At 43.1% G+C, this 25,413-nt stretch overlaps 3 protein-coding genes across 3 annotated transcripts; 1 reads left to right on the top strand and 2 right to left on the bottom strand.

The window, feature by feature from the left end:
• Positions 1 to 892: 892 nt before the first annotated feature.
• PNLDC1 (PARN like ribonuclease domain containing exonuclease 1) lies at positions 893 to 12,578 on the bottom strand. The gene is made up of 19 exons (XM_080341718.1): positions 12,470 to 12,578; positions 11,877 to 11,934; positions 11,690 to 11,763; positions 10,693 to 10,726; positions 10,441 to 10,564; positions 9,633 to 9,721; positions 9,256 to 9,356; positions 7,790 to 7,869; positions 6,605 to 6,742; positions 6,092 to 6,161; positions 5,756 to 5,841; positions 5,472 to 5,527; positions 4,320 to 4,387; positions 3,418 to 3,471; positions 3,162 to 3,204; positions 2,489 to 2,588; positions 1,829 to 2,004; positions 1,592 to 1,690; positions 893 to 1,055 (listed from the first exon to the last, which is right to left on the bottom strand). The coding sequence occupies exons 1-19, from the start codon at positions 12,543 to 12,545 to the stop codon at positions 989 to 991; spliced, it is 1,593 nt and encodes a 530-aa protein (XP_080197844.1). The 5' UTR covers positions 12,546 to 12,578; the 3' UTR covers positions 893 to 988.
• A 216-nt stretch (positions 12,579 to 12,794) lies between these two features.
• Positions 12,795 to 16,345, bottom strand: MRPL18 (mitochondrial ribosomal protein L18). Its single transcript, XM_080342057.1, has 4 exons — positions 15,597 to 16,345; positions 14,735 to 14,915; positions 13,523 to 13,757; positions 12,795 to 13,259 (listed from the first exon to the last, which is right to left on the bottom strand). The coding sequence occupies exons 1-4, from the start codon at positions 15,649 to 15,651 to the stop codon at positions 13,188 to 13,190; spliced, it is 543 nt and encodes a 180-aa protein (XP_080198183.1). The 5' UTR covers positions 15,652 to 16,345; the 3' UTR covers positions 12,795 to 13,187.
• A 210-nt stretch (positions 16,346 to 16,555) lies between these two features.
• On the top strand, positions 16,556 to 25,198 carry TCP1 (t-complex 1). Its single transcript, XM_080342047.1, has 12 exons — positions 16,556 to 16,752; positions 17,815 to 17,900; positions 18,642 to 18,770; positions 19,355 to 19,452; positions 19,806 to 19,916; positions 20,560 to 20,741; positions 21,361 to 21,487; positions 21,802 to 21,977; positions 22,710 to 22,833; positions 23,996 to 24,188; positions 24,496 to 24,659; positions 24,897 to 25,198. The coding sequence occupies exons 1-12, from the start codon at positions 16,680 to 16,682 to the stop codon at positions 25,108 to 25,110; spliced, it is 1,677 nt and encodes a 558-aa protein (XP_080198173.1). The 5' UTR covers positions 16,556 to 16,679; the 3' UTR covers positions 25,111 to 25,198.
• Positions 25,199 to 25,413: the final 215 nt, after the last annotated feature.

Here is a 25,413-nt window from a genome sequence, read left to right as displayed (position 1 = left end):
ATCTCTCCTGAAGAGCAGCAAAGCACGAGCTGTTGGCAGCAGAGCGCATGTGACCTCCAGGCACACCGCCATGTCCTCCTGCTGCTGCTCGTCCCCTGCAGCTATGCCCATTCTACCATTCTATGATTTTACAGTCGATTAAAAGGCAGATTCTATGTATTGAATGATCATGGGCCCCATCCAATTCTGACTGACAAAATCTAGGGACCATTATATGGAAACCATGAATCGGCAGGTCGTTTTTAAGAAGAGAATGAAATTAATAAAGACCACAGTTCCTGGACTGACAAATAATCCAGCTATAGCAGAGAAACACATCAACAAAGCCTTTCTCGTGATAGTTTTGGATAAAGGACTGCTCATGTGCTGTGCGCTAGAAACAAATAAAAATGTGTGCCAACTCACCTGACCTGTGTATATTCTACAAATTGGAAGCTGATAAATTCCACTTATCTGTATCTGTCCTCAGCTCTTCTGCACAACACTAACAGCACTACAAATTCTTTACTATTCACCAGAATTCTTCATGTGGCCCAAGAGTAGTTTCTGCATCAACTCTGCCCATTTTCATTTTGTAAACTACGACATTTCCTCTGCTTTACAACTGAAACTAAAAATAGCCCCATTCATTTCATAAATTCCCAAACTTCAACACAAATGTGTTTTACACAGCAGCACAAGCACTGGGATATAACTGGGTTTATGAATAACCGTGAAGAACCAACAAAGGATCAAAGTAAATTAGGCATCAGAAGAACCCTCTCTCCCTCTTCAGGAGAGGACTGTGCTTTTAACAGATTACAAAATAGCACAAAATGGAAACCAACACATCCTCTTTAAACACACATTTGCAATAAAACAATTGAAAATACTATTCATAGATTTTTTTTTTCCTCATAGTTTATTGAATGAAATTAAACAAAATAGAGAAACACAAAAAATAAAAACTGTGTTCCTGACATCTCATCCGTAAGACAATCCTTCAGAACTAAGAGCAAGGAGCTCCTCCGAGTACAAAGGCCAAGACAGACCACAGCACCACAATACCAGAGACTCTAAAGGGCAAGAAAAATAAAATGCTGTTAGACTTCTTATATTTAGGGCTCAATTTTGTTCTCACTAAGCTCTGAGATTTGATTCCAAACCGCGTCAGGCCAGAAATTCACCCTGCAAGAGCATTGCTGTCACAATCTCACCAGAGGGATGCACTTTGAATCTGGAATTCTCTCCAGAGCTTTTGACTCTGCTGGAGAAAACACACATCCATCCCACATGTGAAAGACTCTGCCTCTCACTCCTCAAGCTTATTAGAGCTAGCACTACAGCTCATTAAGATAAGCCCCTGCCTGTTATGATAGCACATCCGTAGTTTTGTGCTATCCATGGGGTAACGTTCTCTGGTTAATCAGTATCAAGATTAAAGTCCAGTTGCCCAGGGCTGAAAGCTCACAGGTCGCCACTCAGCAGTTGGCGAGTGAACCTGCTTCTGAACCCCTTGTTCTCCTGAAGGGCTGGCAGAAGAACCTGGCAAAGAGCACCAGATTGCTGCTGGGACAGGACCAGGCCCCCTCGGAAGGAACCCGTAACTCACTGCAGCAGGCAATTCACGCTCGGAGAGTGCTTCCAGTGGCGATAGACGGAAACCCGCAGGTGAGGGTGATCCTTATAATCTCTCAGAACACGCCTGATGCTGTAATGAAAGCAGATGTCAGGAGCCACGGCTTGCAGGCTGCCTACAGCATCCCACAGCTCAGTACAGGAATCTCTTTATCTAAGAGTGGTCATAGCAGACTTAAAGAGGATCAAGGGGCGGGAAATTAAGACTTACTCCTTAAATTTATTGGACAGCAGAAGGAACTGGTTCTTTGAAAGCCGTCTGACATCAAAGCGACAAAAAGCATTAAACTCTTGGTAGATCTGCCTTTCATTCAGCCCTGGCCAGCCTTGGACATGGACAACCAGAAGAGGGAGATGCTGGCACGAAGCATCTTCTCCAGAAAAATTCTGGAAAATGTGCAATACGGAGACATAGATCTGAGTTCAGAAATACTACAGATGCACTACTAATATAATCAGAAAATACGCAAAACATGACACATAAGACAGGTTGTACAACACAGCTGTTGATGTAAAATTCTTTTTCTTTTGGCCCAAGATTCTTCTGAACATGAGTCATAAAAGCAAACTGTCACGATTACCATGGAGAAACCACCAGAGAAACAGCAAGCTCTCTAACAGAGCAGAGAGAATTAGGGCAATGTAAACTGACTAATGCCATCTTACAGGATAACAATATGAAAACATTTCACAAAGCAGAAATTCAACTCATTTGCCATTTTGAAACATCAGTTGTGTCATTTATATGATGGCAACTTCTGCCAAGGTGGGCCCAGACACTGGTGGATTTTTCTCCTCTAATGAAGCCATCAAGTAGGCGACTGACCTACGCACCCCACCAACTGGTCACAGACCTGCAATTCATACGCACAATGCTTGAAACACTTCCTCGGATGAAATTCACTTTGTTCAGATACTCAGCTAACACGGTGAGATACTGAGAGAAAGAAGGATCAGCCTCCACTGCATCACTACATCAGAAAACAAAATGGAACAAAGTGTTGTTTCTCCAGCGCTGCACTGCTGCACAGTGTCTCTGGAGCACAGAGCTCCCGAAGAAGCTCTTTCACTAGGGACAAAATAGGTATTTCAGATCTTGGTATGTTCTACAGAAGTTAAAAAGCTGCAAGCAAAGGGAAGGGATTTGAACAGTTGCCTCTTAGCAACTTAACTGAAGGCACTGAATCACACAGAATTCAAAAATGGAAACTAGTGGAAAATGATTTGACCCTTACCCAAGTGAACTGAACTTGAGAGAGCTTGTTTGAGGATAAAGGAGTCACAAAGCCATTTCCCAACCTCTGAGCCATTGCATGGCCCCTGAATTCATTTTTTAAATGTCAGCTTTGACATAAAGCTACTACTTTCAGATTTATAAAATAAAAATCTAATTAGAACAGTGACATTTCCAGTAACACTTTCTCTTATCCAAACGGAAGGCCAAGCCCGCAAAACAAAGAGTCAGCCAGAGCGAACTGACAACTGTTTTCCGTAGGACCCATTCATGTAATGCAATTTTCAGTAAACATTTAAATATCACTCACTCTGTGGATCTGCACAGTAGCAAATGAGCTGACTTCAGAAGAACTAGAAGGAACAATGAGGTGGCATTAGAACAAAGCTAAAGAAATAGAACTAAACAAATGGAAAGCAAAAACTCTCTAAAGTGGAGCTAGGTTACTAATAGCAACAGACTGTATATAAACAAATATTTCTTAGCATCAAAGAGAGCTACAGAGCAGGAAAGGAATTACCAAGTCCCTACACAAAGTTTAGAGAAGTGTTTCAGAAGCATTTTACCTGAACCACAGAGAAATGCATCATAGCCTGCCTCATGAGGAGACTTCTTCTCAGCTGTAAGTGTCCGACAAAATAAATTTAGAAAAGAAGTAAACACCTTTAGTACACTGTGGAAACCGCTCCACTGCAGAATCCAAACATTCATAAGAACTACTGTTCTGTTTTGGGGTTTTCGCCCCCACGCTCAGCTCCGTTTCCTTCCTCGCCCTGAAACCTTTACACCCCATAGAAAGTCAACGCTTCTACCATGGATTTTAAAACAAAACCAACAAAAAGGCTGCAGTTACATGAACCACCAAAAAGCTTAGCGAGATGTACATTACAAAATATTAACTCCCATGAAGATCTAAACCAAATTGTGTTGTATACGTTATTGATGGCACGGGAACCAGGAACCATTTCCAAATGCAGGAGGCCCTGCGCTGCAGGACACAACACTGCTGAGAGAAGCCAGAAAACATCTGCCTCGCAGCCAGGATCACCCCATGTACTGAACACAGCCCCCTGCACACACAGCACCGCTAACTCTGCACATGAGCCACCAACTCCTGCTGTTTTCTATTCTAGGATCACTGTTTCCCACCTCCCCTGCCCCTTCCAAGGGCTACCGACTCCTTGCAGGCCCAAGTTGGGCTCAGTTCAACCCAACTTAGCATGAACGCCATCTGTGCTAGTGTGATGCAAACCTGCCCTGTACTACCCTCAGCAGCTACTGGGGACATGCAGGACACGTGACATTTTGGGAACCCAGGCTTTGGGTCCAGACAAAAAAGTGCATTGGCAGCTTGGTGCAAATTTAGCAGACCCACTGGACCTCACTCATGCTTTGCATGTGCACAGCCGTAAAGTAAAACAAACCCCCTTTTAGCTACCTGACTTTGAAGATTTACCGAAGAACATACCATATCTTGAGCAGTCACTTGCAAGAGTGATCACTGGGGATGCTGGATCTGTTGGATTTAGATTGCTGCTGAAGACAAGTCAATGTGTAAGATTTTTGTCTTGCCTCATTACATTAAAGTTACTGTTCTCTAGTGACCAGCGGCTTCATTTCAGAAAAAGCTACTGAAGACTTTAAAAGGACTTTTGGTAGAATTCTGTGAAAAGGCTAAGATACTTAGCTCAATAATATCGACCAGTTTTCTTCCTGAAAACTAACTCCTAAATATCTTCTCAGTCTCCTCCCCCGATCAAACATTCTAAGCAGCAAGTCTGCTCTAAATGCATGCAAAACATGTGAACAGAACTAAAAATCCATGGAAAACTCCAAGGAAAGGGGTTGACTAGATGTTTCTATTTGAATGAGGAACTTGGGAAGACAGATTAATAAAGATACCCATGGAATGACTGAAATAAAAGAACAAGAAAGCATGAAAGCTCATGAGAATCTGCAGTCTGAAACTGATAAACAAAAATAACCAGAATCCCAGTACTGTTTCTATAAGCACTAATTTCACATCTCCTCCTTGGGAGTAGGGGGTAAGGGGAAAGTTGCAAAATCTTCCTTTTCTTAGCAAAATTGATGTGAAAACAATTTATCCACAAAATAAGTGTAAAAAAAGATTAAAAAAAAAAAAAAAAAAGAAAACTCTTCTACTATATCACAGCTAAGCTCACCAGACACGATATCTACTCATGTGCTCCATTTGAACATTGTATTTAGTTACTGCTTTGGGCTCAGTGCAGCTCTTTCTTGGGAGCTGGCATTTGAAATTAGGGTGTATTTTCCACTGAGAACTGAAACTCATCCATTTCATAACATGACATAAGCAACATACAACACTAAAGTTGTGCGTAAGGCTGTCTACAAGCCAAACCTCTGACCGAAGTAATGGTGGTACACTATTAGAATTGACTTAGAACAAATAATTTACTGCATTATTACTTTATATAAAAGATAAGCAAATATGTTGCTCTTAAATTTAGAAAAACAAGAAAGCAGCTGAAAAAAACATGTGGGAGGAGGGAAGTTATGAACATATGAAATTATTGACTTTGAAATATCTCCCAAGAAAACAAAAGGATTGCTGAAGACTTTATAGCCCACCACTTACCTGCACAGAACCTCATACACCTCCAAAAGATTAGATACTCGAGGAAACGGATATTTCTATAAAAGAAGAACATGTTTGAAAACCAACCAAGACAGACCTCGTGGTAAGTGAGCTCAGTTAGTGGTCCTGCTGATTCATTAGATGAGGTCTAAAAAGCAGAATGTCTCAGGGCAACACTGAGAACTGTTCACAGTTCTGTAACCACAGACCACCGAGGAAAGATATCCTCTCCTTTGGGTGAAAGACAAGCTTTAACTCCAAGTAAAAAGACCTTTGCATCTCACCTTCCAGACAGATTTTGTTACAGTCTTGGTGTCTATTAGGACAGGAAACAGAATGTGAATATTCCTTTTAAACTCTTCATAGCTTTCTGAAAGCAAAACACATGTGAATAAAAACACTGTAAAACTGAGGAAAAGCCAAGGGTATTTCAAATGAATAAGAAAAAGGTGAAGTCAGAGGAACAATATGCCTCTCCAGCAGTTAAAGCTTAGAAGAGGCATCTAGCACAGCTGCTTGCTGAGCACTGTGGGTGGCTGGGGCAGCAAATGACCACTGTGCTTTCTGTCCCATCCCTGTTGCAAAGGGAGCAGCCTGGGGACAGAAAACTACAGCATTACCTGGAAGGGGCTTGTAGAACTTGTCATGAAGATGCATAAGGTCCATAAGCATGTTGTGTCCCACCAGGGGCTAAGGGAAGAATATAAACATAACAGCCCATTGGAGCATAATTTTGTAGAAAGCTCAGAGAAAACCAATTTCAGACATGCTCAACAGCTGTAATGCTTTCCTCCTGCAGACAGCATCCACACATGTTCACCTAAAAGTCATTCAGGCTGCAAAGCTCATAGGAGAACACTACTGCTTTCAGGAAATCAGACTTGCGGACTCTCTAGGGAGCATATTTTCTCAGCAGCATTCTAATTTGAGTGGACCTAAGGAGCTAAGTGGATTCTCAGCTCAGCTGAACACTGGTAAAATCCTCCAGTGATCAGATTTATAGGCTCACTCACAAGGGGAAGGATAGCCTTTGCCTGCACATCACCCATAGTGTCCTGAAGCCAAAATTCATTCAATAATCTGTATATAGAACATAAGAAAGGGAAAACGAGAGTAGGGATGAGGCATTTTACCTTCTTGGCTTTAACAAGTGTCTGGAAGAGGTTGGTGAAGCCCCGGGCAGACAGGAGAATGAGCTCCTTCTGGCAGCAGTCATAAGGAGAGTTCTCCAGAAGCCGGCGATGCTGGAAACTCACTTTTTTCACCATTACCTAAAAAGAAGAGTCACTGAGTATCTCAGCCTCCCATGCTACTTGTATGTACATTGCTTACTGGGGTTCAGTAATGCTGAGGACAAGTTCACCTTCTAGGCTATGAAGAATGCAGAAACAGCACATCCCCTGGGTCCTCAGAACTGTCTCACTTCTCTTCCATTTGGAGATCAGTGCTCCAGTAACAAAAGAGACCTGCTCTAAGGGTGTCTTATTAATGCTTCTCTGGATAAGGGGATGGTTCCTACCACAGTTTTTTTTGAAGCACAATGAACACCATTCAATTTGACACCAATATGGTAAGTTCATAGTACTGAAAAGCAGAATCAAACAGCAATCACACAGTGTCCCCAAAGTCTATGCATCAGGTGAGAAGTCTGGGTAAATCTGTCACTCTGATGACACTGGTTATCAGACTAAAATAGTACTAATTAAAACCAACCAAACAACAACGAAAACCCAACCAAACAACAACAACTAAAACACAAACAAACAAACCCCAAAACTTCTGTAATCTACCTCTAAGCAACTGACTGGTATGTTTTCTGATGCATGTTTTGAGAAGTCCACAACCATAGGTATAATTCACAAAATGCTGCATCAAATGTAAAATAGCAAATAGCAAAACAGCAAGCTACATAACAGATTAAAAGTCTTCAAAGCAACTACATGGCAAAAGTCAGCAAAGGAAAAAACACAGAAAGAGGCTAATTGTACATTCTTGTGGAGGTATTGAAGGAGAGATCTCACAACGTCTAGAGACACAGAAAGGGTCCCTCCAGAAGTGCCCTGAGGACAAGCACTTCCACCTCAAAGTATTTTGTGGCTACAGGACAAACAGAAAACAAAGTTACTCAGTTTTCTGGATCCCTTTTATTGGGATGCCACAATCAACACTTCCCAGAACACTCCTTTGTAATTTTCTTCTCTTCCTCCAGGACCCTATCATTAAATGTATAAGCAACATTTCAGAGTCCCTGCAAGAATGACAGTTCTATCTGCCTAGACAGAAGCTCCCTTTTCAGTAAGTCCACACTACTATCTCACCTTCTTGTCTCCAAGAGGCTGTGTCCAAACATTTTGGAGAGCCTGTCTCAAAACCAGCTGAACTTCAAACATCTGATAGCCTGAGACAAAAAAAAAACCAAAACACTAGTGAAAACTTCACAGGTGCAGACAAGCCTGTTTAGGAAAATGCATTCTTCTAGATAAAAGGACTGATCAGATGTTTCTTCCCCACTATACAGAAAATACTCATGAATATAAGACCTTGGTACATTACCATACATGATAATAGAAAAACAAACAAACAAACAAAAAACCCACACAAACAAAAAACCCCACCAAACCCACCCCCTTCCTCCTCCTCCTCAAAAAAAAAAAAAAAAAAAAAAAAGGCCACAGTGAGAATTACAGGCAAATAAGCTTTTGTGGGGACACAGAGGAAAGGAAAAAGCTATCTGAAAATAAGGAGGAAGGCTACTACTCTGAAAAAGACTGTGTGGTTTTGGAAAGTTTCAGAGCAACACACTCAGAAGCCAAGCACAGATGAAAGGTACCAGCATACTTTCACCCACAGCTGATAAAGAACTAACCCAACCCTCTTCTGAACAGTACACAAAAGGACACCCAAATCACTCATATCGCTTACTTAAATAGATGTCTTTCTTGTCACATGTGCTCACAATTGCCAGACCCTACTGCAGTATCAGGAATATATCTACTACAGCTGGCAGAGCAGATACAAAACATTGCGCACCCCCCACCGCCTGTATTTCACACACTGCAAAAAAAGCAACAACAGACAAAGCCTTTATTACTTTCTGTCCTTCTTAACCTTTTTTGTATTTTACTCCCTCACCTAAAGGATTAAGATTTGGTCTCTGTGAGCAAACGTACAAACTATTCTCTGCTAAAATTCCCTGTCCCTCAACTCCTCCAAACCAGCACAGAAATTCCTCAGCTCTGCTACTGTGCTCCCAAAAGCTACCAGAGGTGATAAGCAGCCTGTTTGTACTCACTGGCATGTGTCTCCATGGGGCTCCTTGTTGCTCCCCATGAGAAGGAACAAACTTGGAAAGGGGATCCACCTTTCCCTTCTCCAAGGTGAAGAAAACAAAAATCAGATTCCCCCAGGATTTAAAACAAGTCAAAAGTTGTCCTGACCCAGAGCAAATACAAATTCTCCAGTTGCTGCTCTGAAGCAGCACAAAATGGAAGCTGGTTACCACAAAGCATGCCCCAAACATCTAGACATTCACTTCCACCAGAGAAAGACCCATCACCATAACAGGAGGAGAAAAGTCGAGTCCAGAGATGAATGCCTCACAGGAACTAAGGCGTGGACTGGGGCAAAGAGTTGTGAAGGCAGGATGGGCACACATGCTTTCACTCTCAACAAAGCAGTTTAACAGAACAGGCAGCAAAGGACAGTAGCCGCCCCAGAGGTTCAGGAGGAGTGATGAAGCCCCTCAGAGCCCACAGGTGCCAAAGGGAGGCACCCTGTTTCTTACCACTCAGATCATGCAGAACCATAGTATCATCTTCCTCTGCTGCAGCTATCCAACAGGTCACTTCATCAATAGCCTTCTTCAGCACATCCCTGTCTAGGCCACTACAGCAGTATTGGGGAGAAAGAGGCAGTGTGAAAAAGCTCTTTACAGAGGGAGCCTTGTGCCTTGCTGCAGGAATGCAAAAGCATCACTTTCCAACATTCACACAGCTCTCCAGATTGTGTCCTGTGATCTCAGCCTTCCTTCAGACCACAGCATGCTGGAACATCTGGCAGCGAGGCATTCACACCAATAGGCTTTAATATTTCTACAAAATGTGATCTGAGTGCAGGTGAGCTGTCAACACAGTCAGTACTGAGGATCTGAATAGTGCCCACCTGCTGACTTTCCAGCTACCCGATAAGAGATGCTGGCTAAAGATCTTCTCCTGTTCCTCATTCACGTATGGGATTCCATCTTTGAGGAACTGAGCAGGGGAAAAAAAAAATACACCAGGTTGGTTACTCTCTCCTGGACTTTCTTGCAGCAAGTTAGAGAAAAACAGGTTAGGTATGTCCAAAACTGGTATATACTTAAAAGACACTGATGTTCCTCATTCTCAGAATATCCTCTTTGGAAATACAAACTGCAGGTAATCCAAGATGCATTCTTACATAAAGGAAGATGTGTTTATGTATGGAGGAAAGAAAAGGATTTTTACCACCTCTAAGATCTTTTTTTGCTCTGCTTTTACGTTTTCTTTAATGAGATACTTAAAATGTTAAGCTATCGTGATGCTTCCTGTCCAAAATTGCTGAACAGTGCTCTTATGTGATGACATAGTCTGAATGTTACAGGAAATGCGGTGATGTGCAAGATGCAGGTAAACTGAGACTTCTCCACCTTCACGGCTAGTGAAGACTCCCCCTGGGGTCTTTTTAGTACCTCCTCATCTCACCAGAGAGAGGTTTTCTTTTTCAGAGGTGAGGAAATCTGTCTTAGGTTGACAAAGATGTGGTTATTGACCCTACGGCAGTTCAGAAAAACCACCACTTACTCTCTTGATAATGAACCACATGAAGCATTCATACTTTGGCAAGATGGTACTTACCCCAGAAATGGAGCATTTAGGGATATTAATCCTAATTTCTCCTGTAATTGCACAGACTTCCTTTGTTCTAGATTTCTGGCAGAGAGATTACATACCTTATTATAGTCAAAGCCATAATGAGACAGGAACTGAATGCTAGATGCAGAGAGGGTGAATTCAACATCCATAACTCCCAATGTTGCGGGAAAGAGATAAAAGTTGTATGAATGCACCACATACCTACAATTAAAAGAAAAAAAATTCTAGAAGACAGTTACAGGAAATAACTCCTCCCAAGAGAATTCTGCATAAAATCTCAACTGCACTGTCTTCATTATAACAGAAAACTGCCTTTTTCTTTTACTTACTTGTTTGAATTTTCATTTGAGAATATTGCCAGCCCTGCAAGAGAGAGAAACTTCTGTTGACATGGCAATGTTTAGCTGGATGTCTATGGACACTGTGAAAATTAGGTCAGGGATGCGGGGATCCCCTGACGGAGTACATGTTTGCCATTCACTGATGCCACAGTGCAAATCCTAAGAGGAACCGCCACCACCAGGCTGCTCCCTAGCTCTCTGAGAGCTGAACAGGGACAAGCTTTTAGTGCTAAGTGGGAAAACGACTTAAGTTTGATTAAATAGGAAACAGAGTGAGCCATGGGTGAGAAGAGGTGAGTGGGTGACAAAAATCTCCCGCTATGTGTACACAGATCCGTAGGTCCAACTAAACTACAGAAGCATGTGGAAGGAGCTTGGCACCACAGAGGACTGAAACATCGTTTTTACTACTTGGGGTTTTTTTGTTTGTTTGTTTTTTTCTTAATTAATCCCTAAAAAGCACATTAAGATTTTACATAGTCTATGGCTTTGAACAATATTTTGGAGCTGTTTCTTGACCTCTACCCGGTTATTAAGTGTAGCCCTTCACCACCATAGACCCTTCCCTGTGGTTTTTTTTTTTTATTTTAGGAATATAAGAAATACTAGCCTTCATTTTCCTCTGATAATCCCCTTACTCATACACTGTATTAAATGACACACCCTTGAATAGGAGCTGCTGTCACCTACTTCTTGCTTGCATCCTCTGTTTTAAAAGCCCTGTATTTGTACCTGAAATCTTTAAACATCAACTTTAGACCAGTAAAAAGTAGCTAGTCAACCTGACTTCTAATTATTTAAAATAGTTGAGAGTATTAAACAGCAGAGAGGGAAAAAAACCAAACAAGCAAACTAGCACGGCAAACAAATGTCTCTGGAACGAGTGAGTTAAGAGCTGAGCTACCTGCAGGGCTCGCCAGCTGGCAAAAAGCCAGTTACCACTAAGACCTCGGGAGATTATTTTCTGTGTCAGAACAGCACTTACCGAGCTGAGTAACTGTGAAGCGCTGAACGCTCTGCCTGGCCTTCAGGTACCGCTCCACGGGGGAATCAAACAGGCTATGAACAAAACCAGGATTGGGGGGAGTAGAAACACGGTTTGCAGCGCACAGGTTGTTCTCACACAGCTAGAGCAGCAAGTCTCCCTCATATTTCAAGTCCAACAGCTTTACCTGGGCTCGTTATTTTCTGGGCAACTTGAATGCAAGCCAGTAAACTCCATATCAAAGGCTGTTGGGATGGAAAGAACACACAAAAAAATCTGAAATATGAAGCATGCACTTCCCCAGCATCGGGAGGAGGGTCTTTGAGGCACCTCTCTTCACCCTAACCTGTTTCAGACCCAGGGGTATGAGCTCAAGAGAAAAGGCAACTGCCTGCTGTGGAAGTGAGGTCTCCTGCTCCTTCACCCCTGGGGCAGGATGAGGAGAGCAAACCTTCATGTACGCACGCACTCTGGGGTGGCTGCCTCGCTCTGTGCAGTGTCCTCCTGCTAACTGCTCCCTGAGCCCCACCGAACCGAGGCCAGCACCTCGGAGCGGGCTCCCATCCCGACCACTGCTGCCCGCTCCAAAACCCGGCGCCTCAGCCTGCGCTGCTCTGGCACACGCCAGCGCCGCTGCCGGCTGACACGCACCCCAGTACCCGCGGCGCCACGGCCTGGCCCCGCGCCCGGCCTGCCGCCCCTCAGCGCGGGCAGGCGCCGGGACGGCAGCCGAGGCTCAGGGCGCCAGTAGCGGCCGACGGGCCGCCCCCCGCGGCTCACCCAGGAAGGCGGCACGGTGGATGCGGCCCCGCAGAAGCGGCAGGTGCCGCTCGAATCCCGCAGCCCCCACCTCCATCGCCGGCCTCCGCGCTGCCCCCGGCCCGGCGCGCCTGCGTTCCCGGCCATGCGGCGGGGGCGGCTCTTCCCCACCTCTAAAAAAAGGGCAGGAGCCGGCGGAAGCGGCGGCTGGGAAGCTGCCAGCACCCCTGTGCGCACAGGCGGCGGGCAGGCGCGGGGAAACGGCTGCTCATCCCTGCACCTGCGAGGGATAAGACAACAAAGCCTAGGGCTGCAAGAAAGCTGCAAGGATGAATCAGGGAAATTTAATATTTTTACTAAGTTTAGCACATAAGTTTATTACAGTTCTGAACATTCACATAAATGACTGCATTTTGCTGGATCCAGCATTTCAAGGTGTTCATTTAGAACAAATACAAAATCAAATACAAAAAAAGAGAAAATATACTTTAAAATTATTGAATTCTGAAGTGAATTCTGTTAGTCTGTCAGGTTGAACTGTAACAGTTTATTCTAGCATTAAAATAAAGGCATTGAAGATTTCAAAATCAAGAATGTGACACACTTCCACACCTTTAAGAACATTTTATTATAAGATGGCACATTTCAAGTTTTTCCAGCGCTGGACTTTCACTGTGCCTCTACACACACCTGAAGAAGCATTCGTTGTTCTTTGGAAAGTTTTCCCAACAGTCTCCACCTACTTATAGATTCTTCGTGGTTCACGCAGAACGACACCACCCTCCTGCACAGCCTTTTCAAATGCCTGAATCTTTTATGAAAGACAGAGAGACACAAGTAAGTACAAAGAAAAGCCACAGCACCAAAATATCAGTGGGGACATGTTTATGTGGAGGGGCAGAGGTTAACAGCCTCACTAAAGCATAATGCCAGCAACTGAAGCTAGTCAAAGTTACCCTTCTGAGCATTGCAAGAAGGGACTGTCAAGCCACGTAAGAAAACTAATGGTGGAAAAAAAGAATGTTTAAAAAGGAAAAAAAAAGACCAAATGAGTGTCAGGAGATGGGTACTTGCCGAGTCACAACGATACTCCCAGGGGATAACAGCTTTAAAGTTCACAAAATTGATTCCTGCTTCCAAGCAGCGCTGCGCCATTACACGGCCGAGGTTTTGGCACGCTGCTACTCCCTTGGGGCTATACAGGTGTCTCTTTATGGCCCACTCTCGGGTAGAGGCAGATACCACAATGTCCCCATTACAGCGCTCAACGAAGGCTTCTACATAATGCTGCGTCCGCTCAAGCCGTAATCTGAGCGAAGGAAAGAAATAACATGGGATGTGATGTCTTTTCCAGATCTAAAGAGAGAACACATTCAAATCCTTAAATACATAAATGACTCACTGTAAATAAAACAAAGTACTGAGCTGTTACTACGATAATGATGTCTTAACATTGCTTTTATTATCTTATCTAGGTTTTTGTTTATCAGAACATAAAAATAGGGCTCATTTTGCCAGTCCAATGTGCTGAAATTCCAACAGTAACTTTTTGGAAGTTACGTGGGTGACAGTCCTATGCTGTCTCATGCCTGCACTCACTCCAAGCCAAGCACTGTACACCAGCGCAGCCTGGTACAGGTGCTAAAAGGCTCAATCAGGGGAACTGCTCCAGCAGATATGTAGCTCTAGGTTTGCTATGCAGTCTCTTAAAGGCTTCTGCTTACACAGCGGGTAACAACTTGTCAGGATGAGCAAGCGGTCAAGCAGGACTTCCTAAGCCGTAACACATAACCACAGGGTACTAAGAGCAACTACCTTCTATTGCACTGAGGCAATATCAGATTTCCAGGTGTGAACAAACTGGACATGGTTCTCTCCTCAAGAACAAAATAACGATTTTGAATCCCCAACTGAAAATGAACTTATTTTCCAGACGACAAGCAATCAGCATTTTCTAAGAACAAAAACTCAGACTATTAAGGTGTCCCACATAAAACAATGATGCATGGTCAGCACACAACTAGAAGAATCCTAAGTTAAGCAGCAGTTGCTTAAGCGATATTACTGCTACATTGCATGGCAAGATCTTCAACACATATGCCAACTACCATGCGATACTAGCCTGCTGTTCTCTGAACATGGACAATACCTGTTGATTAAGAACAACTAAGAGAGGCAACTCATTCAGCAATCCCAAAAGCACATTTTGTAGCATTTCCACCTGCTGGGGTTTTGGTTTGTTTTTCTTTTAGAGTTGTAATTTCTGCTGGTGACTTTCTGACTCACCTATGCCAGAACTCACGCTTTGGCCATGTTGTTTTCCAGCCACGCTCCTTCCTAGCCAGGGCCAACTGCTCCAGGTTTCGAGGATTCCTGTTAGTGAACTCTGGGGCAACAATCTCATTTTCACTTGTGTCCACTTCAGTCTCAGCTTTGAGACTGGCTGTAGTTGATGCAAAATTAATACCTTGAGGTAAAGCAGAAATAAAAATCCCAGAGTTAAAAAGTATACTGCAGACAGTAGAATAAATACAACACAGAATGATGCACCTTGTAAAAGTTAGCAGGACAAAATTAGCTTTTTTTTTTTTTAAAAAAAACCAGTATATAGATGGATTACTAGAGTTCAACCTGTTTCTCCGATTTATGAGGTGAGCTGTAGGCTAAAAATGAAAAGTATATTAACAGCGGCTCAAAACCCACTCATAAAATATAAATTGATCCATGACTAAAAGATCTATAGGACTAAGGCTTTACAAAATACTGAAAGTGAAATACACAAAGAACCAATGGCAGTACCACCAAATAACAAGGTAAAAATCCTCTCGCTAATTAACAAACAGGATGCGTAGGCATGCTTGCAAACTCAATCTGCCACGCAACTTTTTGGTCCGGAGAGGCAGCAGGAACCCCTCCCCAGAGTAACTGTCAGGGCCTCCCCTTGCAGATCGCCCGCCCCGGCCGAAACGCACTAGCGGCGCCCCCGTCCCGCAGCAGCCCGAACACCCGTTCCAAGCAGGAGACCGGCACAGACCGGGCCCGCGCACGGCAGAGCAGCCGCGCCAAGGCACCCGGCTGCCGGGTCACCCAGCGAGCGGCCCTTCTCCGGGAGCACGGGCAGGGCGAGCCGCGGAGGGGCTGCGCTTACCCGCTCCACGTGCTCGGAGCCGGCCGGCCGCCAGCAGGCGGCTGCTCAGCGCCATGGGGAGCCGGTGCCCGCCGCGGCCTCGGGCTGCAGTCACCTCCGCTCAGCGGTACCCGGGCGCCGCCATCTCGGTGAGGCCGGCTTCCGGCGGAAAGGGCCGTCCTCGGAAGCGCTTCCGCCCCGCAGTGGGTGCTGCCATACGGAAGCACTGATTTCTCTTGCCCGCTCGGTGTAGCAGCGGCCAGGTACCGTTCCGCTGGATAAGTGCGCCCCTGCGCAAGCTCCTTGGGAAAAGCGGATAGTCTGTCAGGCAGTAACTCTTCGCCGACCCAGGGAACCTCTTTTTTTTCCTCCATCAGTAAAAGGGCGTGCCAGGGCTGCAGCTCCTGGAACTGGGCCTAAGAGGCAGCTGAGCCCAGCAAGCGGGGAGGCGGGCTCCCGTCCTCCCAGCGCTTATCGAAGCCACGGGACACAGACCAGAGCCACTACAAGAGCTACATACTCTTAGTAAAAACAGAAGTGTTTCTTCCTGGCTGCAGACTGCGGCTGTATCGCTACGAGTGACGCCGGCAGGCGTGCGGTACTGCCTGCCGCGGGGCAGCCGCCACCCAGCTTCCCCACCGCCACAGTTACCCCGAGCTCTGCCCAACGCCACACCGCCTGCAGGGACCCAGGGCGTGCACACACTCTGTACGACGCTCTAAGACCTCGCCAAAGGGAACCCATTGGCGGCTCCCACCCCACCAGCCCCGAGCCGCGCCCCTGACAGGCAAAAGAGCCAGCCCGCATGCGCCGGAGACAGCAGAGCTTCTAGAACCTCCTGGAAGTCCTCCCGCCCCCCCCGCGGCGTGGCGCCTTTGTTCAACCGCACGCACCAATCGCGGCTTCAGCCTGGGCCGTGCCGCGCCCCGGGATTGGATAGGCAGGCTGTGGCCCCGCCCATCGCGCACGCGAGGCTGGCCACTGTCCCTCCACCCTCTCCCGAAGGGGGAGAGGGGTACCCAGCATTCCTAGCGGCGCCGTGGCCATTCCGCGGATCGGCGCGCTGCCGGGTGTGTGAGTGTGGCGCCACGGCTGGGCGGGAAGATGGCGGCGATGGACGGGCCCTTGGCTGTCTTCGGCGATCGGACCAGTGGCGACACGATCCGCACGCAGAACGGTAACGGCCGCGCGCTGCCGGCACGGCACTGATGAGTGGCGGGGGGAGGGGCGGGAAGGAGGCAACATGGCGTGGCCGTTGCCGCCGCCATGTGCTTACCCGGGAGCGGCCCCTGCCTGCCGCCGGCCGCTCTCAGTCCCGGGCCCTTGGGAGGGCCGCTGCCGGCGGGAGGGCGGGCGGGAGGCACGGTTTGTGCTCCGCGGCCTCCACGGGGAGACGGGAGGCTCTTGTGGGCCCGCGCCGCTCCCGTGGGCTGTGTTTCTATGGGAGCTCACACCGGGAGCGGGGGGGCTGCTGACCAGGGACCGGCTGGGTCCCACCCCGAGCTCGTAGGGCATTAACCGACAAGGCCTGCAGACGGGCCTTGGTGAGGCCGGGGCGGCTACGGAAGCGTGTTGCTTCCCAGCAGAGGAAAATAACCTGCTTTGGAAAGTGGGGACCGTCCTCAAGATGAGCATCTTTTAACTAGTTCTCGAAAATGTTGCACATTCTGCCGGCTTTTATATTAAATTTTGGGGGAAAGCTGCAAATTTGTAGACTGTTAATTTCTGAGTAGGTGAAACACAAAGGAAGAAGCTTAAGACCTGTTTCTGATGATCGTGAGAGGCATGCAGTTCTGGTGATGCTTTAGGCAGAACAGTTAGTTACCTCAGTCTATGGCTGAGATAGTTTATAACGGCGACTTCGGTGATGCAACAGTTATTTATTTCAGAAACCTGCCATTATTCCTTCAAAACAAAATGGATTATATTGTTTGAAGTTCAAAGTGAAGGTCTGGCTTGCCACTACTCCCATTAAACTACCACTTTTTCAATTTCCAGATAAAGTGGCTATGCTTGTGGGATAGAGAATTTTTGCCACGGTCTGAAGGAAAAGGTTGTTTGTATCTTTTTCCTATATGAAGTTGGCAGAACATTCTTTAAACAAGCCATTACTAGCTTAGCCAAATTAGGTTACTTTAGCTGACATTTCTGAATTGCAGGTTCTTGGCACATTTTCTTGTAAACCTGGATTGTCTTGAAGTTGGAAAGATAAAATTTTTTTTCTGTTTTGTTTATTCAGTTACTGCTGCATCTGCTATTGCCAACATTGTGAAGAGTTCTCTTGGGCCAGTTGGTCTGGATAAGATGTTGGTGGATGATATTGGGGTAAGTAAACTTATTTTAAGAAGTGTCAGGAGGACTTGTATTCTTATGTATAAGCTCTTCCACTTGGTGCGTTTCAAAGGTCTAACATACACATACCTGTTCTTTTCCATGGTTCTGAGAGAGGGTAGGAGGAGAAATGTGGTAAAATTGAGCATCAGGTAATGTACGCTACATCATTTTAGTTTAATTCAGTACTGTAGTTTATGTGGCACAGTTCTCTGCTTTCTGCATGTAAGTTCTTCTCACCTATTACAAGTGTTGGTCAAGTTCACAGGCATGAGTATCACCATTAAAGTTAGGCCGTGTGATGGTGTTGACTTGTATATCCTGCTGAAATAACAAAAAGGGATTGAAATAATCCTATACCAATTTAAAAGCAGTAGTTCATATTTTAAAGCATTTCAAGTAAATGAGAAAATTTTGCCATTTTAGAGGTTGTTGTGTAATATACAGTATTAGAGGGTAGTCATTTCACTACTACCAATTTGTTATGTGCAAAATGTTTGAGTTTCTGTAACATAAAAACTTTTCTGATAAACAGGAAGTGCAGATTCTTCTCTGGTAACATTTCTGTTATAAGAGTGGGACTCGGTTAAAAAGAAGCTCTGAACACTTAGTATAGTTATTTTATGGGAATTCACAAAAAGTAATTGACTTTCACTAGCATTAACAGTATGAAACACAGCGGTAAGAACATAATAGAAATATACCTCATGTTAATGTTTGATTTCTGAAAATTAGGATGTGACCATTACCAACGATGGCGCAACCATTTTGAAACTGCTAGAAGTGGAACATCCTGCAGCAAAAGTTCTTTGTGAGCTGGCAGACTTGCAAGACAAAGAAGTTGGTGATGGAACAACCTCAGTGGTATGTAGAAAGTTTTACAGGCAGATACACCAAAAGTTAGTGTTCCATTATCATATTGCTGCTTTTGATTTATCTGTTACAAATCTTGATGCAATGTGGATCAGCTGTACAGAATGAAAAACCTTGCAGTTGGCTGAATATAAATGTTTTTTTAAAGTAGGTTACAGAATAAAGGAATTAGACTTGAGGGTTTTTTAGAGATAGTACTTTCCATATGCAGCTGGTGCTCTGGAATAGAATTTGCTTACTTCAGTTTCGATATTTGTTTTTTCATTTCTTGAGGTTTTGAAGATAGATTCTGAAGTTCTTAATTTTTAACAACCACGAGAAACTGAAGTGTTAGGACTAATAAGGATGTTGCATGTTGAAAACTTGCTTGAGACTTTTGATACCTTGGGGGATGGGGGACCAAATGAGGTGGCTTTTACCTGATGTCAGAAACTATTAATAATTCCAGCGTGGAAGTACTTTTCCACTGAATAGCCATTGAACAAATATTTGTGATTCTACTTTCCACTTAGTAGCAACAAGTAGTTATTTTGCTTGTGTGGAATATATATATTTATTGTTTGTATTTCAAATAGGTAATTATTGCTGCAGAACTTCTAAAAAATGCAGATGAGCTAGTGAAACAGAAAATTCATCCTACCTCCATCATTGGTGGATACCGACTTGCTTGCAAGTAAGAAACTAATACAGTTGAAGTTGCATTTTTTAAGGTACAATAACTGCATGCTTTTTGTTTCTTTCTGTATTAGTGAGTGTGTTAATACAGACTTCTTGTGCAGTGTTTATGTCGTTTTGTTTTTGGCATGTATTCTGGGCTTTCTTCTTAATTATTTTCTTCTTAATTTATTGTTTATTTATTTATTTAGAATTTCTGTAGTCTCACATAAAAATGTCACTTTGTCTAGAAGATGAATTGATCTCATCCCTCTCTTCTTTGAGATAACGTTTGAACGGGCTCATAATCCTGCAGGATTTTTTTCTTTGTGCATGTGGAATTCTTTACCAGTATTTTTCTCTCTTCTACAGGGAAGCAGTTCGCTACATCAATGAAAATCTTATTATTAACACAGATGAATTGGGCAGAGAGTGCCTAATTAATGCTGCTAAAACATCGATGTCCTCTAAAATTATAGGAATGTATCCTTTACCTTTATCAAGTTATTTAAGTGAGAGTGGTTAGCTGGAGAACTGAGTAGCTAGCCTAGTTCCCTTTGCAGCAGTTCTTATGAATGGGATATAGTATTCAAGCTGTCATCTTTATAACAGAGATGTGAAAATCTTTTCACAGGATGTGAAAATCTTTTCACAGATACTAGTATTTATTTAAACTTGGTTAGGCACAAAACAAGAGCTTTAACAGTGCAATGTTTCCTTAGTGAGACTAGATAAGGCATTGTGGGAATGGAAGAGTGCATTACAGAAGTCAAGTACCAGGGGAGTGAAATTACAGGAAAGAAGGTTGCTTCATAGTCATAGAAAAACCTGCATTTTTAGCCTTTGTGCTACCAAGGGACTGGAGACTGCCCATAAGAAGAGTATTTCTGTTAAGGAACAAAAGGTGCGTAAAATGCAGGCATCACACTAGCCTGTCAAATTTTCTTACCAGAATTAACTCATTCCTGTAAGGGAATGGTGCAAAAAGCTAGCATTTCCATAACTTTCTGGAGCTCTTTTTTGGAAACAGTTTTTGACTGTTAGTTTGGGCACTGTCAGTGACTTCTTTTTTTCTTAAGCATAGTACTAGTTTTCTTTTCCAGTTTTAACCTTAACAGCATTGTAGTGATGGTGATTTCTTTGCTAACATGGTGGTGGATGCTGCACTGGCAGTTAAATACACAGACCAGAAGGGTCAGGCTCGGTATCCAATCAACTCGGTTAACGTTTTGAAGGCACATGGCCGCAGCCAAAAAGAGAGCATACTTGTGAATGGTTACGCTCTGAACTGCGTGGTGGGCTCACAGGGTAAGAACATGCAGTGTTTCATAAAACTTTTGTGTGAACTCAGTCCTCTTAGTCTTTCTGCATAGATTTTCTTACTGACTGTGTTAGTTGCAGATCGTGTAGGTTTTCAGTTTGGAACAATTTTAAACAAGAATGTAAAAAATCTTACCACTTCACCATAGTTTCTAGGATAGGGTCTGCCAGCTAGTAGTGATCCACAAAGTGTTGGTAAGTTACTGTAGTTACCATAACCCAGCATCTGCATGGTAAAACTGATCTTCTGGAACATAAGCACCTCCCTTACCATGTTGGTAGGAAACTATTACGTTTAGCAGAGCTGTGTTGATAAGCTAACCTAAAGAACGCAACACTGATAGGTCAGCTTTTCACGGTCCTTCACATTTTGAGGATGGGGTTTGTAAAAAGGTAACAGAGGTTATAGTAGAGATTTTTTTAGAAAAAGTCATATTTGAAAGTCCTTGCTAAGCATTTTTCTGTACTGGGGCAGAACTGGAGGCAGAGAAGCAAACTGAATACAAATCTGAAATGTGAAAATAACATTAGTTTTAGTCTCTGCTGCTAACTTGATTTACTGTTAACTACATTTGACAAAATTCTTTTTCTTGTTCTCTCTTGTCAGGTATGACGAAAAGAATAGTCAATGCAAAGATTGCATGCCTTGACTTCAGCCTGCAGAAAGCGAAAATGAAGCTTGGTGTTCAGATTGTTATCTCAGACCCTGAGAAGCTGGACCAGATAAGGCAGAGGTGTGTGGAAGCTTTGAGTAACTGAGACAGGGGGGTTTCACAGGCTTGTTTTGGTCTCTTCAGTTGAGGTGGCTTGATGTATTTTTGGCTGAGCACAAGAGGTAGAAATGTTGTAAATGTTTACGTTTCTCAATGTAAATATTAATTGTAAAAGCCTTCACTTCTGGAGGCAGAACTAGTATTAGGACCAGTTTTGAGGAATCCAGGTATGCTTGTGCAGTGGAGCTCTGCATGAAGATTTTGAGACATGGGATGTTAGAACGTGACTGAAGACTTTAAAATACATTTTTGTAACTTTGGCTTTATCCTTACAGAGAATCAGATATTACCAAAGAAAGGATCCAGAAGATTTTGGCCACTGGTGCCAATGTTATTCTTACCACTGGAGGCATTGATGATATGTGTCTGAAATACTTTGTTGATGCTGGTGCTATGGCAGTACGAAGAGTTGTGAAAAAGGACCTTAAGCGAATTGCTAAGGCATCTGGAGGTATGTCTCTCTGTCTGTTTTGATTTTTAAGTAAAAGATGTTGTTAGAGTATTAGTAACGATTTTCAAAACACTGCTTCTTACCCTGCAAGCCATGCAAGGAGAGGATAAGTAGAGCTGAGCCATTCTTGTTAGGTTTTAGCTTGACTGTTGCTTTTAAGTGACCATTTTGTCACAATAGGAGAGTACTCTAAGAGTTGACTGCTGAGGATTTACAGAGGGGAAAAGAAATTTTGCCTTGCACTGGGAAGACTGTCTTCTTGTAGAAACAGGAGCCAGAATCTGCATTTATTTAGAAGTCTTTATCGAGCACACCTTGATAAGCCTCTGGGGGGTTCTGTTAAGTACTTTGTTTAGGTAGTTCAAGTGAAACAAAGCATTCCTAAATCATTAAACACATAGTGAAAATAGTTCTGGTCCTATACAGATTTTATCTGTCAGTTCTTAAATTTGCATGAAAACGTTGTCATGTGGTAAAGGTCAGGAAGTTGTACTAGCTGTGGAAAAGTAAGCCTTGTAAAAGCTGAGCAAAAAAAAAGAGTAGTATTGATTATAAACACTGGAGTATTGAATTGTTACCTGAGAATTAGAAGTGCTGTTGAATTTAAGAAAAATCTGTTTATACTGCTTTTATTTCTGTTACCAATTTCTGTTTTTCTTTATGGCTGTTCTGGGAAGTTGGCAAAGAGTGTGCTGGAATGGAATGCTAATTGCACTTTTTTGTTTGTTTAAGCAACCATATGTTCAACCCTTGCAAACCTTGAAGGTGAGGAGAGTTTTGAAGCATTAATGCTGGGACAGGCAGAAGAGGTGGTTCAAGAGAGAATCTGCGATGATGAGCTCATTTTAATCAAGAAGTAAGGATCATTTTTAAAATACTCTTTTCTGTACACTTTCTGCTAAGTTGGAGGTAAAATCCCATTTTTTTTATTTCCATGCTGTCTCAGTGGTATGAGTAGTTACATGCATGGGAAGAGTATGCAAGTCCACCGAGAATTAGAAGTGGAAGTCTTGAATATCGTTTGCTGGGACTGGACACCTGTTTTATCAACCATAATGTATAAGACAATCAGATTGCTAGGTAGACTTTAATTAAGGTTTTGCTTATTAACAACATTTTCTAAAATTTACAATAAAATTATATTAAATTGTTAGAGACATTTTAAGAGCATTCATATCATGTTCCTCTACCTGGCTTTTAGCAGTAATAGTCATACTGGCTTCCCTTACAGACAGGAAAGGGAGATGGGTACCATCTGAGTAATTTCATCTGAATAAGGAGGTGCAAGCTAAATCTTATGATTTGTAGTGGAAGACAGGGTTTACTTGTGCTGGTTTCATTGAATCAGTTACTTGGTTGGCAGCATGAAATGGACCACATTGTCAAAATGGTATTTTTTTAGATTTTTTTTTTTTTTAATGGGTAAGAGGAGCAATGTTTAACTGTACACACGTAGTATTTTCCCTTCAAATTTTTAGTATGTCACTCCTGTCTGGTACATGAAGACTCTAGTATCAGTTTGTTTGACAAGAACAAACCTTGGATATTGGCTTTTGCACTGCTTCAGTATCCCTTCTTGGTGTTCAGCTTCTGTAGTCTCGTTTGTGTGTGAATTAAATATTCTGACCGTGGCACTTGTGTGGCTGTTACGTGACTGCTTGTACTGTAAATGCTGGCAGTCATGAGCTCACTTGATGCCTATACAAAACAGAACTTTCTTAGTATCCAATTACATTTTCCACTAATTTGATGGGAAAACATCTGTCACACTTTTGTCAGGTAGCTTTCTCTAAAAGACTTAACTCAAACTAGTTTCTTGCTTATTAGAACTTGAATATTCACTTAATAGGTCCAGTGTACATACACTGCAAGTGTGCATAACAATGTTAAGATTTTCTTTTGATACTGAAAGAATCTGACTCAACTGAACTTGGCTGTAGAAGAAAAAGTTTTGCAATAATAGTTTTAATTTGTATTCTGTTCAGCAACACCGACTTCTGATTCCTTTTTTCCCCTAGTACAAAGGCTCGTACTTCAGCATCAATTATCTTACGAGGAGCTAATGACTTCATGTGTGATGAAATGGAACGATCTATACATGATGCACTCTGTGTTGTTAAAAGGGTCTTGGAATCCAAGTCTGTTGTCCCAGGTGGTGGTGCTGTAGAGGCAGCACTTTCAATATATCTTGAAAATTATGCAACCAGCATGGTGAGTTTCACATGAAGAACAGTGTATATGTGTTAGACTTGGATAATGTGAATTTTAAAGCATTTATTTTACAGTAGAAGCTGGTTCTGTGGCTCATGAAAATGTAATCATCTTAAAGAATGTAAGATGCTTCTTTAAAATGGAGAATATTAGTTACTCTTTCTCTGATAATTTGACTATATGGTTCTTTGGCCTAAAAATAGGTTTTGCATGTGAAAACCCCTCCCTACTATTGACAGTCTTGGTCATGGTTGCATTTTTTTCTTTTGTCGCAGCAATTGGTTTAAAAACTTTTTCCTCTCTCTAGGGATCACGTGAACAACTTGCAATAGCAGAATTTGCAAGATCTCTCTTAATAATTCCAAATACGTTGGCAGTAAATGCCGCTCAAGATGCAACAGATCTTGTTGCGAAGTTGAGAGCATTCCACAATGAGGCCCAAGTTAACCCAGATCGCAAAAATCTGAAATGGCAAGTATCTCTTTGTAGGAAGGCTGCTCAGAATTAAGTGGGTGGGTGACTTAGATGAAAAATATAATGCCAGTTTACTAAACGGTGATTTGCATGTAAAAGGATGTAGGTTATCACTGACTTTGTGTCCTGCAGTCCTATACGTGTGGCACTGGGCCTTAGTAGTAGTTAAGCGGCATGCTCCCAACTGTATTTCTGCTTTTTCTACCTCTCCATCTGACTGTTTATTCTTTTCAGGATTGGTCTTGACTTGATCAATGGAAAACCACGTGATAACAAGCAAGCTGGTGTCTTTGAACCAACCATGGTCAAAACTAAGAGCCTGAAGTTTGCAACAGAAGCTGCAATTACTATTCTTCGAATTGATGATCTTATTAAACTGCACCCTGAAACTAAAGAAGAGAGAGGGTGCTACGAGGACGCAGTTCACTCTGGAGCACTTGAAGAATAACTTAGGTTTTATTTATGTTTGTTTAACTTACACCTCCCACTCTCATAACTAAAATGTTAATAAAACAAGTGATTGAATGCTGCTGCAATTTTCTTGTAGATTAATTTTTGAAAATGAGGTTGATCCTCGTGTTGAGCAGTAAATAAGGAGAGTGCAGTAGCTGCTCATCTTGTCAGGGCGATGAATGAGGGGCAAGAGGCCATAAAGTAAGCTTATTTAATTTTAAGCAAACCAAAACAAGCTCCATTAATAGAAGTTTATTAGTAAACTGTTCCAAAGCTAGTTAGCACTAGTCATTCATTC

This window comes from Nesoenas mayeri (genome assembly GCF_963082525.1).
Source record: "Nesoenas mayeri genome assembly, chromosome: 3".
NCBI lineage: Eukaryota > Metazoa > Chordata > Aves > Columbiformes > Columbidae > Nesoenas > Nesoenas mayeri.
The sequence above is the reverse complement of the archived record's forward strand: the minus strand, read 5'-3'. Positions and strand labels throughout refer to the sequence as shown.

Bases quoted from the DNA above. Each gene is read 5' to 3' on its own strand.
- PNLDC1 (XM_080341718.1), bottom strand. From the start codon at position 12,545: ATGGAGGTGGGGGCTGCGGGATTCGAGCGGCACCTGCCGCTTCTGCGG. The intron at 10,565-10,692 runs GTAAGTAAAAGA...TTTTAATTGTAG, and splicing joins TCAAATGAAAATTCAAACAA to GTATGTGGTGCATTCATACA. The intron at 2,589-3,161 runs GTGAGTGATATT...TTTCTGATGTAG, and splicing joins CTACTGTGCAGATCCACAGA to TGATGCAGTGGAGGCTGATC.
- MRPL18 (XM_080342057.1), bottom strand. From the start codon at position 15,651: ATGGCGCTGAGCAGCCGCCTGCTGGCGGCCGGCCGGCTCCGAGCACGT. The intron at 14,916-15,596 runs GTAAGCGCAGCC...CTTTACCTCAAG, and splicing joins GCTCCGAGCACGTGGAGCGG to GTATTAATTTTGCATCAACT. The intron at 13,260-13,522 runs GCAAGTACCCAT...CTTTCATAAAAG, and splicing joins GGGAGTATCGTTGTGACTCG to ATTCAGGCATTTGAAAAGGC.
- TCP1 (XM_080342047.1), top strand. From the start codon at position 16,680: ATGGCGGCGATGGACGGGCCCTTGGCTGTCTTCGGCGATCGGACCAGT. The intron at 18,771-19,354 runs GTATGTAGAAAG...TATTTCAAATAG, and splicing joins GTGATGGAACAACCTCAGTG to GTAATTATTGCTGCAGAACT. The intron at 21,488-21,801 runs GTGTGTGGAAGC...TTATCCTTACAG, and splicing joins CTGGACCAGATAAGGCAGAG to AGAATCAGATATTACCAAAG.